General features: G+C 57.2%; 1 protein-coding gene across 1 annotated transcript; it reads left to right on the top strand.

Annotated features, from left to right (window-relative positions):
• The first annotated feature begins 9,931 nt into the window (after positions 1-9,931).
• LOC112614459 (mastin-like) lies at positions 9,932-12,118 on the top strand. Its single transcript, XM_025371014.1, has 5 exons — positions 9,932-10,114; positions 10,290-10,470; positions 10,622-10,896; positions 11,419-11,579; positions 11,681-12,118. The coding sequence occupies exons 1-5, from the start codon at positions 10,054-10,056 to the stop codon at positions 11,849-11,851; spliced, it is 849 nt and encodes a 282-aa protein (XP_025226799.1). The 5' UTR covers positions 9,932-10,053; the 3' UTR covers positions 11,852-12,118.
• Positions 12,119-12,716: the final 598 nt, after the last annotated feature.

Raw genomic sequence — 12,716 nt, forward strand, 5'->3', positions numbered from 1 at the left:
ACAGGGCTGGGGAGGCTTCCCTTGGGGTCTCTAAGCTCCGGCCCTTCCTCGGGGCAGCATGGAGCTGGGTGTGGGCAGTGGGGGTTCCAGGGTGCTGTGGGGGCTCATCCTGGCTGGCACTTCCCTGCTCCTTCCCTCCCCTCTCCCCTCTCCCTCCTCATTGGCAACAGTCTGCCCTGGGCCAGGCCTTAGGTTCCAGCTGGATAAGGTGCTGGTTTCCACAGCAGGAGGGAGGGAGCTGTGTCCACAGACTGCATGGGTGCGGTGTCGCCGGCAGTGGGGACGGCTGTAGGGTGCACTGGAACAGCCTGGGAGTGGGGTCCCGGGTGTCCCTGGACCAGCTGAGGGGCTTAACCAGTGGGAGCTGCTTGGGCTGGACGGTGACGCTGAGGCTGGCTCCCCCGGGGGGCAGAGAAATGACAGGGTCACAGGGATGTGCCGAGGTTCCAGCGTCAAGCGCCTCAGCTTTGTTCCTGCCTGCAAGAGGGTCAGGGCCACCTGGGGGGCGGAGCTGAGTTCTGCCCCCATCTCCCTGGAACTTGGCTCAGGGCTCCCACCCCTACAATCTGCAGTCCAGGCTGTGGCCTGCGGCGTTTGCTCTGGGAGCCCTTCCCAGCTCCGGTCCTGGGGTTCAGAGGCCACGGTGGTGCTCTCTCTGCCCCGGGGGGCCTGATGTACACGTTCCTTGGGGGAGGGCCCGTACCTGCACCTCCGCAGGGTCAGAGTCAGAAAGGACAGATGCCCCCTTGCAGGGAGTGGGGGTCCAGGCCCACCAGAGACAGGCCCCTTCCCTTCAGAGTGGGTCAGCACGGGTCAGGGCTGCTGGCCGGGCTGGACCAGGTGTCCACCTGTGGCCCACAGCCCCACCTGAGTGGCACCCTGCTCATTTCCTGCCCACTCTCAGCCAGCGTGTGCAGGGGCCTCAGGCTGAAACTCTCCGGCCGTGGGGTCTGCCGGGTGCTGAGTTCTCCTGGGAAGGGGCGATTCTTCCGAGGGGACCCTGAATCCCTCTGTCCTTTCCTGGGCGTGGGGCCCAGCTGTGCTGTCTGCAGATTACCCACGGCACTGACCAAAGGCCTCCTCTGGTGCCTCTTGCTGGAAAACCAGGGTCTGGGGTAGCTCTGGTCATGGGAAGCGGTGAGCCAGCCTGCTGGGGTGTGGGGGAGAGGACTGGGGGGCTGCACCCTCTCTCTGCGTTTCTGGGACTGGTCTCTAACTGACCTCAAACTCCCCATCCTAATGCAGCCCTGCAGGCCCGGGGAGGGCCGGAGACCTGACCCAGAGGAGGGAGACCTGACCCAGAGGAGGGAGACCTGACCCAGAGGAGGGAGACCAGGCTCCTGCTCTGTCCGGAGTTGGACACGGGATTCTTTCCCCGTATCTCAGGCTGTGTCGGCCCCACCGCGTGTTCCTCTGGGGGCTGTGTCGGCTCCTCGGGTGGGCTGTGATGCAACGTGGGCGGGGTGGGGGGGCTGCGGCTTGGGTTGGGTAAGGCCCGCGGCTCCCACTGTCTCCTTCATCTCTGTCTGCAGCTCTGTGTCCAGCAGGGCCGAGAAGCGCACTGGGTGAGTCCCTGGCCACTGAGGGGGGTTCTCCACCAGGAGACTCAGCACAGAGTCTGGGGGTCAAGGCCTCTGGAGATTTTGGTGCTGGGAGCCGTGAATATCTCCTCACTCACCGTCTCGTGGACGAGCAAAGCAGTCACGCTGTCCCGTGTTCTCCACATCATAGAGAATCGCCCTGCACGTTAGCGAGCGTTTCCATCTCGGTGTTTTTAGGGGTTTCTCACACCGCGCAGGGCACAGTGAACAATGCCTCCTCAGAGTGAGACGTTTCAGACCCACCGAGTCTGCGGCCCACTGCAGCGGCGCTGGCGTGCCCTGGTCTGCACCCACGTGACTGTTTCACTTCCACCCCTAGAGAGGACAAGACTCTCCCAGAGGCCAGGTTTCTCCACCTTTCATCAGGCATCGCTTGACACCTTCCGGTTCTTGGAGAGAAGACAAACGTCCCCTCCCCGCCAGGTGTCACTCCCTTTCATCCTAAGAACAACTGTGACCCCCAAGACGGGGAGGGAGAGAGAGAAATGGGATCTGCATGTTCTGGGATTAGAGAATACAAGTCTTTAAAATAATCTTGGCTGGGCGCAGTGGCTCATGCCTGTCATCTCTGCACTTTGGGAGGCCGAGGTGGGCAGATCACCTGAAGTCAGGAGTTCAAGACCAGCCTGGCCAACATGGCGAAACCCCGTCTCTACTAAAAATACAAAAATTAGCCGGGTGTGGTGGCTGACTCCTGTAATCCCAGCTACTCAGGAGGTTGAGGCAGGAGAATCACTTGAATCCGGGAGGCGGAGGCTGCAGTGAGCCAGATCGTGCCACTACACTCCAGCCTGGGCGACAGAGAGAGGCTGTCTAAAAAAAATCTGCCAGGTGTTTTGAAGACTGACCTCAACAGACATTTGTTGATTGACTGAAAGACGGTACTAGCACCAGCTCCAGCAAGGGGAGACGCACCATGCCCCCAGTAGGCTTTATTTCAGGAGAACCGTCAAGCTTCACACAGGGCAACGGAGGCTCCCAGGGAGGAAACCGTGTACTCAACATCACGGTGCCAAGTTGCTGATTTAGAACGAGGTCATTCTCCTGCCTCAGCCTCCCAAGTAGCTGGGACCACAGGCGCCCGCCACCACGCCCGGCTAATTTTTTGTATTTTTAGTAGAGACGGGGTTTCACCGTGTTATCCAGGATAGTCTCGATCTCCTGACCTCGTGATCCGCCTGCCTCGGCCTCCCAAAGTGCTGGGATTACAGGCTTGAGCCACCGCCCCCGGCCATTCAAATCTTTTAAATCTTTTTTATTTATTTATTTATTTATTTTTTGTTTTGTTTTGTTTTTTTGAGACGGAGTCTCGCTCTGTCGCCCAGGCTGGAGTGCAGTGGCCAGATCTCGGCTCACTGCAAGCTCCGCCTCCCGGGTTCACGCCATTCTCCTGCCTCAGCCTCCCGAGTAGCTGGGACTACAGGCGCCCGCCACCGCGCCCAGCTAGTTTTTGTATTTTTTAGTAGAGACGGGGTTTCACCATGTTAGCCAGGATGGTCTCTATCTCCTGACCTCGTGATCCGCCCGTCTCGGCCTCCCAAAGTGCTGGGATTACAGGCTTGGGCCACCGCGCCCGGCTATGTATTTATTTTTTGAGACGGAGTCTCGCTCTGTCGCCCAGGCTGGCGTGCAGTGGTCGGATCTCAGCTCACTGCAAGCTCCGCCTCCCGGGTTTACGCCATTCTCCTGCCTCAGCCTCCCGAGTAGCTGGGTGTACAGGTGCCTGCCACCTCACTCGGCTAGTTTTTTGTATTTTTTAGTGGAGATGGGGTTTCACCATGTTAGCCCATGTTAGGATGGTCTCGATCTCCTGACCTCATGATCCGCCCGTCTCGGCCTCCCAAAGTGCTGGGATTACAGGCTTGAGCCACCGCGCCCGGCCTAAATCTTTTTTAAAAGCGTTACTGTTTTCTCATTCTAGAGTTTTGAGAATTCTTTACACCTCCTGGATACAAACATTGTATCTTTATTTTTTTTTTATTTTTTATTTTTTTTTTTTGAGACTGAGTCTGGCTCTGTCGCCCAGGCTGGCGTGCAGTGGTCGGATCTCAGCTCACTGCAAGCTCCGCCTCCCGGGTTTACGCCATTCTCCTGCCTCAGCCTCCGGAGTAGCTGGGACCACAGGCGCCCGCCACCTCGCCCGGCTAGTTTTTTGTATTTTTTAGTAGAGACGGGGTTTCACTGTGTTAGCCAGGATGGTCTCGATCTCCTGACCTTGTGATCCGCCCGTCTCAGCCTCCCAAAGTGCTGGGATTACAGGCTTGAGCCACCGCGCCCGGCCTAAATCTTTTTTAAAAGCGTTTCTGTTTTCTCATTCTAGAGTTTTGAGAATTCTTTACACCTCCTGGATACAAACATTGTATCTTTAATAAATATTTTCTCCCTGTCTGTAACTTTGTTTTCATTTTCTTAAGAGTATTTTTTGATAAGGGTTTTTCATTTTGATAAAATCTAGCTAAGAAAACTATTTTTTAAAATGGGCCAGGCACGCTGGCTCACACCTGTCATCTCAGCACTTGGGAGGCTGAGGCAGGAGGATCCCTCGAGGCCAGGAGGTCAGCACCAGCCTGGGCAACATAGTGAGACCCCGTCTGTATTTTAAAAATGAATTATGCCATCTTTCAGCTAGTAGTCTACTATAATATCTTTTCCCATTGTTTCACTATCAACTTTTTCTCTCTCCTGTAAACAGTATATGTCTGGATTTGTTTTTTATATCCATCATGAATATTTGTATTTTTTTTTTTAAGATGGAGTCCCACTCTGTCACCCAGGTTAGGGTGCAGTGGGGAGATCTCTGCTCACTGCAAACTCCACCTCCCAGGTTCAAGCGATTCTCCTGCCTCAACCTCCCGAGTAGCTGGGACTACAGGCACCTGCCGCCATGCCCGGCTAATTTTTTTATTTTTAGTAGAGACTGGGTATCTCCATGTTGGTTAGGCTGGTCTCAAACGCCTGACCTCAGGTGATTCTCCGGCCTCAGCCTTCCAAAGTGCTGGGATGACAGGCGTGAGCCACCGTGCCCAGCCATGCTTGTATTTCTAAATTTCCTCTTTTTTTAAAGTTTTTTTTTTTTTTTGCTAATATTTGTATAATATTTTAACTGGTAAGTTCACTCTTTCATATTTATTAGAATCATTGATTTACTCAGACTGGTTCCTATTATCTTATTATTTTATAAATTCAGTTATTTTGTCTCCTTTTTTTCCCCTTCTCACCTTTCTGAAACAGATAGCTATGTGTACCCTCAATCAGATAAGAAGTTTATCAGCCTCTCACATCCCCTGGCCTTTCTTCGTCCCCTGAATCCAGCATGTTGATACCATCTAGACTGTTAATTCTGGGTTATTGTGGATATATTTTCTCTTTTTCTTCAGTGTTATCTATTTTTAAAAGATAACATTAAACTTTATCACGCTATTTGATTTCCTTTGCTGAATGTATCTCTTGCAACATTTTCTGTAATTGCCTTTCCTTTTATTTAAGAGTTTTATATAAACTTTTAAACGCTATGAAAAGTTCGAGATGCACTGTGCCTGAAAATGCATTTATATTGCCCTCAGCCTTGGGTCGCAGTTTTCTTGGATAGCACGTCCTGGGTTCTAAGTTATTTATTTATTATTATTATTTTTTGAGATGGAGGCTTGCTCTGTTGCCAGGCTGGAGTGCAGTGGTGCGATCTCAGCTCACTGTAAAGATCAGAAAGATACCCTGTTTCTTTTACCCAGGTAAAAGAAACCCTGTCTCTACTAAAAGTACAAAAATTAGCCAGGCATGATGGCAGCCGCCTATGATCCCAGCTACTCAGGAGGCTGAGGCAGGGGAATCACTGGAACCCAGGAAGCAGAGACTGCAGTGAACTGAGATCGTGCCACTGCACTCCAGCCTGGGTGACAGAGCGAGACTTTGTCTCAAAAGAAAAAAAAAAAAAAAGAAAGAAAGAAAAGAAAAGTAAAGCAGACAGACTTGTTCACAGAAGCAGCCAGAGTCAAGGACCTGGACACTGACCACCCTTCTCGGTCGCTGTGAATGGGCTATTTAAACATCCACAAGGAGCCACTTTGCGCTTCTCAGCTTGAAGAGAACTAAAAAGCATGGTGCCGGGGGAGACCCCAGGAGATCGGCACTCTCAGAGCCGAGGGCAGGATGGAAATGGCTCCAGCCTCCCCACAGGGCAAGCTGGCTGCAATCCAGGATGGGCCGAGCCATTTCCACCCTGTGTGAGCCGAGGAAAAACAGGCCCCAGAAGACTCTTTAAACGGTAGTGCTGTTTGCCGGGTGCGGTGCCTCACGCCTATAATCCCAGCACTTTGGGAGGCTGAGGCGGGTGGATCACCTGAAATCAGGAGTTCAAGACCAGCCTGGCCAACATGGTGAAACCCCGTCTCTACTAAAAATACAAAAATTAGCCAGGCTTGGTGGCGCGTGCCTGTAATCTCAGCTACTCAGGAGGCTGAGGCAAGAGAATTGCTTGAACCTGGGAGGCGCAGGCTGCAGTGAGCCAAGATCATGCCACTGCACTCCAGCCTGGGCAACAGAGTGAGACTCTATCTCAAAAAAATAAATAAGAAAACAAAGCTATTCCTGTTTATGCTTGTGGTGGCAAGAACCTGGAAATAAAAACCGCAAACTCTTCAATTGAAGTGAACGAATCCCCTGTGTAACCATATCGAGATCCACACTGCAAGGGGTAAAATGCACAGACCAGCCATGCTGGTATCAATGTAGATGACGGCCGACACGCCGACGCCGGGGAGAAACGGAAGGCTGTGGTGACAGAATGGCCGTCTGGGTCTCCTTGGAGGCACAGAAGTAGCCCTCCGTCCCTGCACGTGGGTGGACCAGGCGGGGATGGCGACCCTTCCCCCGAGGGCCGTGGTCAGCCCTTTAGTGTCTGAGGCCCAGAAAGACGAGCAGCTGCCTGGGTGGGTAGGGGTTGGGGCAAGAATGGGTCTGGGGTGTTCCTGGGGCTGTCCTTCTGACTCTGAACGAAGTCCCCTTGCGGGAACCTGCCTGCTGTGGGCTATCGTCAGGATGAAACGCGTGGCAGGGCACAGACGCTCCCCGGGCCTGAGGCGTTTACACCTCTCCCTGGATGGAAGCCTGTGACTCTGTGAGCAGCCGTAAGGGAGGGAAGATGGAAGCAGGCCGGGCACGGTAACCCCAGCACTGTGGAACGCCGAGGCAGGCGGATCACCTGAGGTCGGGAGTTTGAGACCAGCCTGGCCAACATGGTGAAACCCTGTCTCTACTGAAAATACAAAATTAGCTGGGTGTGGTGGGTGCCTATAATCCCAGCTACTCGGGAGGCTGAGGCAGGAGAATCGCTTGAACCCAGGAGGCAGACGTTGCCATGAACCAAGATTGCGCCATTGCACTCCAGCCTGGGCAATAAAATGAGACCGTCTCAGAAAAAGAAAAAAGAGATGGAAGCGGGGATCGGGGCTACTGGTCGGTGTGTGGGAGGAAACTGGGAGACCCCCAGACAGGTGGCTTCTGTCTTCACCTTCAACGTTCTCTAAGTGACCCCACCTCCATGCCCAAACCTAGGTCTGCAGACCAGTGGCAGGCACTGAAGGCCTGGCAGAGGGGAGGAGAACGGGTCCTGCTCTGTGTCGGATAGACTCCCGTGCAGGCTCCCGCCCTCGGTTGGCCTGGGGGCATCTGCACCCTGCAAGGTGGGGCTTGGGCTGGGGCCCTGCAGTGAGAGATAGGGATGGGGCAGCAGCACCTGCCGTTACTGTCCTCTGACCTCTTCTTGAAACTCTGTGGGCGGAAGGGAGCGCTGGCCACGGCTGAGGCAGCAAGAGTGAGGTTCCAGGAGGAACCCACCCTGGGCTGAGGGTCCAGGCATGAGGGCGTCACATCATCCTGACGACCCTGGTGCTGGGGACCCGAGAGGTCCTGAAAGCTCCTTCCCCTGGTGAGCAAGGAGAGCTACGGCACCTCACATGAAATAAAAATGAAGTATAGAAATTAAGGCGTGGTGACAGGCGCCTGTCATCCCAGCCACTTGGGAGGCTGAGGCAGGAGAATCGCTTCAACCCAGTGAGCCGAGATTGCACCACTGCACTCCAGCCTGGGTGACAGAGCGAGACTCTGTTTCAAAAATAAAACAACAAGGCCGGGCGCGGTGGCTCAAGCCTGTAATCCCAGCACTTTGGGAGGCCGAGACGGGTGGATCACGAGGTCAGGAGATCGAGACCATCCTGGCTAACACGGTGAAACCCCGTCTCTACTAAAAAATAAAAAAAAAAAAAATTAGCCGGGCGAGGTGGCGGGCGCCTGTAGTCCCAGCTACTCGGGAGGCTGAGGCAGGAGAATGGCGGGAACCCGGGAGGCGGAGCTTGCAGTGAGCTGAGATCCGGCCACTGCACTCCAGCCCGGGCGACAGAGCGAGACTCCGTCTCAAAAAAAAAAAAAAAAACAAAAACAAAAAAACAAAAATAAAACAACAAATGTAGGAATGGGGGTCACACTCCAGGCCATAACAAGGACCCCCTCCTCGCCAAACCCACAGGCCCTGTCCTCTTCCTAAGGGGATGGGAGACACCTGCTCCCTCCCTTCCTCCCTCCCAGGTCGGGCTGTCTTCTTTCAAACACACACGCCTCTTCCAACACTTAGCAAAACGTTCTCAAACCCTCAGACCCCCTGGAAGCCGGGCCCAAGCCATCTTCAAGCAGCACTGCGTGGGCTGCTGGGGTGACAGTGGCTTGTTAGGAAGGGAAGACGCAGAGAAACGCCCACTGTTGTCTGCTGATTCTTTCACAGCAACGAAACCACAGTCCACCAGTGACCTGCTGGTCGCACAGGGATCCAGAGCCGTGTCCCGGCCTCAGAGGCTCTTTACCGGAGTCATGTGGGATGCAGGGTGGCCGGGAAAGGCATGGAGTTGGGGCACAGATGCTTGTCCTCACTTGGGGCCAGCGCCCTGTTCCCTCCAGGTTTATGGAGTCCCACCTTAGATGCCTCGGCAGGGGAGAGGCCTCTCCAGCCCTAGGCAGTGCCCTTCCCACCTCCCCCCACGTGGGTGCTGTCTGTGACCCAGATCAACCAACGGGGAGGATCCAGCTGTACGGGGAGCCAGAGGGTCTGAGAAGCAGGGACAGGTGCTTCACTGGTTGGGCTGGAGGGTCTGTGGTATCTGAGTCATTGCTGCAGTGGGGGCAGCTGTGATGTGGACCCCACCCCGGGTCCTGAACTGTGACCACACCAAATGACAGCTTGGTCCTCCTCTTCCCTCACCCTGGAGATTCACTGGAGAGGACGGTCATGTCCCTGGGACCCCCGTAGTGCCCTGACCCTTCCTTCTCTCCACCTGCTTGGAGGACTCTGCTGTGTCCATTGGAGCACAGTGGACCTGAGATCCCGGGCGACGTTCCTGGGCCTCCCGCCCCAAGCAGGGCATTACAGTGGACGGCGTGGTCCATTCCGGCTGTTCTAGGTAACAGTACGTTCCTGGAAAGGCCGGGTCCGCACCAGTCCCGTGGTCTCTGACAACCCTCTCCTTTGGCCTGGGTTCTGGGCCTCCTGGAGCCTATTTCTGGTTAGTAACTGTCTGTCCTTTGGGGCCGTGCTGGAGCCTTTATTTGGTGGTTTGGGGTGTCCAGACCCTTGGGGCACTTGGTACCCAGAGAAGCAGGACTCCTGAGGGCGGGGCCAGGGCTCAGGGCCCTGGCTGCAGGCCCTCCAGTGGCTCTCGGAGACGCTTCCCTCTGTCACAGGCTCCAGCACCTCCCTGAACGAGCCTTTTCTTCTCTCACCGTCAGCCTCTCCAAACTCCTTCACTGACAGGACAGGCCCGTGGAGGGCGGCACACGGCCCGTGTCCGTCTGCACCTCCCGCCCCGCCCCTGCCCTGTGGAGGAACGTGAGGTCTGTGCTTCCTCTGGTCATCAGGCCCCACAGCCGCAGTCAAGGGAGCAGATTTTTTTTTTTTGAGACAGAGTCTCACTCTGTCGCCCAGGCTGGTGTGCAGTGGCGCGATCTCGACTCACTGCAACCTCCGCCTCCTGGGTTCCCGCCATTCTCCTGCCTCAGCCTTCTGAGTAGCCTCCTGGGTTCCCGCCACCACACCCGGCTAATTTCTTGTATTTTAGTAGAGACGGGGTTTCACCGTGTTAGCCAGAATGGTCTCGATCTCCTGACCTCGTGATCCGCCCGCCTCGGCCTCCCAAAGTGCTGGGATTAGAGGCGTGAGCCACCGCGCCCGGCCGGGGGAGGAGATCTCTTTGGGCACATCTTGAACCCACAAAGTAGGACTGCCCAGCCTCCACCCACTTCCTGTGACGGAAGGATAAAGGCGGCCCTGAGCGAGACGGCCCCGGAAGGGTGCGTGTGGAGGCCAGTGTGGGAGGGAGCTGCTCCTGTCAGAGCTGAATCCCTGAGCTCAACCTCCGTCCCCAGAAGCTGGTGTTTGGGGTCCCCCTCCCCGCTGCAGGCCTCTTCACAGATGCTGTGGCTGCTGGTCCTGACCCTCCCCTGCCTGGGGGGCTCCATGCCCAGGAACCCAGGCGAGTCCACCCCACCCAATGCCCCCTCTGCTCAGGACCCCCTCCCTGCCCTGGGCTTACAGCACCAGCCCTGCCAGGGACGTGGGGACCGTCTGATTGCTGGTCTTTCCTGGTGCCCCTGAGCCCTGGGAAGACCCTCGTCCGGCCCCCTCACGCCCCTCCCTTGCCTCCCCAGAGCCCGGCGCGGGGCGTGAGCTGGTGGGCATCGTCGGGGGCTGCGACGTCTCGGCCAGGAGGTACCCCTGGCAGGTCAGCTTGAGGTTCTACAGCATGGAGAAGGGCCTGTGGGAGCACATCTGCGGGGGCTCCCTCATCCACCCAGAGTGGGTGCTGACCGCCGCCCACTGCCTCGAGCGGTGAGTGGAGCCTGCCGTCCCCTCGGCGGGTGGGAGTGGGGGTGGGGACGGGCAGGTGTCCTGTGTGCCGGGGGCCCCTCCCGGGATTCAGGGAAAGCCCCGGTCCTGAGCATCCAGCCTTGCTCTGAGAGGTGCCCGTTCCTCTCTCCAGGGAGGAGCTGGGGGCCTGTGCGTTCAGGGTGCAGGTCGGGCAGCTGAGGCTCTATGAGGACGACCAGCCGACGAAGGTGGTTGAGATCGTCCGTCATCCCCGGTACAACAAGAGCCTGTCGGCCCAGGGCGGTGCGGACATCGCCCTGCTGAAGCTGGACGCCCCAGTGCCGCTGTCTGAGCTCGTCCACCCGGTCTCACTCCCGCCTGCCTCCCTGGACGTGCCCTCGGGGAAGACCTGCTGGGTGACCGGCTGGGGTGACATTACGTACAACCGTGGGTGTCAGCGAGGCTCTCTGGACGTGGGGCTGGGTCTTGCGGAAAATCCCTCGCTCTGTGGCTTCTGGGACCCCCTTTGCAAGCCCAGGTTTTGGATAGGACGTTTCTGTGACGGACATCAGGAACAGGGACTTGCTCTGGGCAGGCAGTTTCGGCCGCCGCTCCAGACCCGGTGTTTCCCAGCTCCACTCTGCCAATGGCAGCCGAGGCCAGGCTCCTCCGCTGTGGATGGAGGGTTGGTCCGGGGTCCTGAGTCCTGCGGCTTTGCCCCTGCTTCCAAGAGGAGCCCTGTGTCCTGGTGCTGGGCTGGTGTCCAGACCCTCAGATGTCATGTGGTCAGATCCTGACTATAGTGGACTTGGGGAAACTGAGTCACTGGATCAGGATTCATGGGTGGGGGCTCCCCTGTGCTCTCTGCTGAAGGACGGGGAGGCCCCACATTGGGTGGAGTGAGGTCTTTGTTTTAAGGAAGAAGCAGGGCCCCCCACGTCCAGCTTCAGCTTCATGTTCTCCCCACAGAGTCGCTGCCCCCACCCTACCACCTGCAGGAGGTGGACGTCCCCATCGTGGGGAACAGGGAATGTGAGCAGCAGTACCAGAATGAGTCCTCAGGCAGCGACGACAGAGTCATCCAAGACGACATGCTCTGTGCTGGGAGTGAGGGCCGGGACTCCTGCCAGGTGGGACCCCAGCCCCGCCCTGCCTCCTCCGTGCCCCTGCCCACCAGCCCCATCGCTGTGGGTGCACGCAAGGGCTTTGCTGAGCATCTCTCTCCCCACAGAGTGACTCTGGAGGCCCCTTGGTGTGCAGGTGGAACTGCACCTGGGTCCAGGTGGGGGTAGTGAGCTGGGGCAAATTCTGCGGCCTTCGTGGCTACCCCGGTGTGTACGCCCGCGTGACGAGCTACGTGTCCTGGATCCGCCAGTACGTCCCTCCGTTCCCCAGACCCTAGCTGGGGTGCAGTGGGGTCTGCATGATCCAGGAGGCCCCGTCTTCCTTGTGGACAACCCTGCTGCTCCCCAGTCCCAGCCTCACCCTCCCGCGGCGGGTCTCTGCCCTGAGACCCTTCTGCTCCTCTCAGCCTCTCAAGGCTCTGTGTTTTCCTGCCGGCAGGGGGCTCAGGGAGCAGGGGAGGGGCCCTCAGACATGAGTCGGGAGTGGGAACAGAATCCCAGAAATCCTAGACGGCTTCTTGTGACTTGACTCCATTAAACAGTCTGGAAACCGCTCCGGGTCTGCGGTGTGTGTCTGGACTGAGGGAGCAGCTGGGGGTCACCGAGTGGGGTGGCCAGGCTTGGCTGCAGAGCCCGGGTCCTGGCACTCTCAGGCCAGGCAGAAGAGGGATGGGCCCCAGGGCTGGGAGGGGACGGCTTCCTTTCTGCTGCACCCCCTCCCCCACCGCACACAGGTCTGTCAGGGCCATTGACATTGGAGCGTCAGTCCCAGGCTGACGGACTTCTCCTTCCCTCCGCTTTCCAGAGCCCCCTCCTCCTAGAACCCCCGCGCCCTGACCCACCACCAGGGTCCTCCTGGTCCCACAACATGTGGCCCTGAGAGCAGCTGGCACGGTGCGGGGTTCTGGTGCCCATGGGGCCCGGTTCTTTCTCCCAATGCTCCAGGCCCCTCCACCCCCAGACAGTGTTTCCGGCCGACTCCAGACTTTCTCCTCCTTTTCTGGCACAAAATCCTCTTTTTTGGATTTCAAATGTCCTAAGTCAAGATTCTCTGCTTTGTGTTCTGCAAATGTGACCCCACAGTCCCAACCCCAGACATGCTTCCTACAGGGGTTCTGTGGGCCCACAGCTTCCCTGGGAAGC

The sequence above is a fragment of the Theropithecus gelada genome, chromosome 20 (genome assembly GCF_003255815.1).
Source record: "Theropithecus gelada isolate Dixy chromosome 20, Tgel_1.0, whole genome shotgun sequence".
NCBI lineage: Eukaryota > Metazoa > Chordata > Mammalia > Primates > Cercopithecidae > Theropithecus > Theropithecus gelada.

Coding starts and splice junctions, on each gene's coding strand:
- LOC112614459 (XM_025371014.1), top strand. CDS start 10,054: ATGCTGTGGCTGCTGGTCCTGACCCTCCCCTGCCTGGGGGGCTCCATG. Junction 10,115..10,289: donor CTCCATGCCCAGGAACCCAG/GCGAGTCCACCC, acceptor TTGCCTCCCCAG/AGCCCGGCGCGGGGCGTGAG. Junction 11,580..11,680: donor AGGGCCGGGACTCCTGCCAG/GTGGGACCCCAG, acceptor CTCTCCCCACAG/AGTGACTCTGGAGGCCCCTT.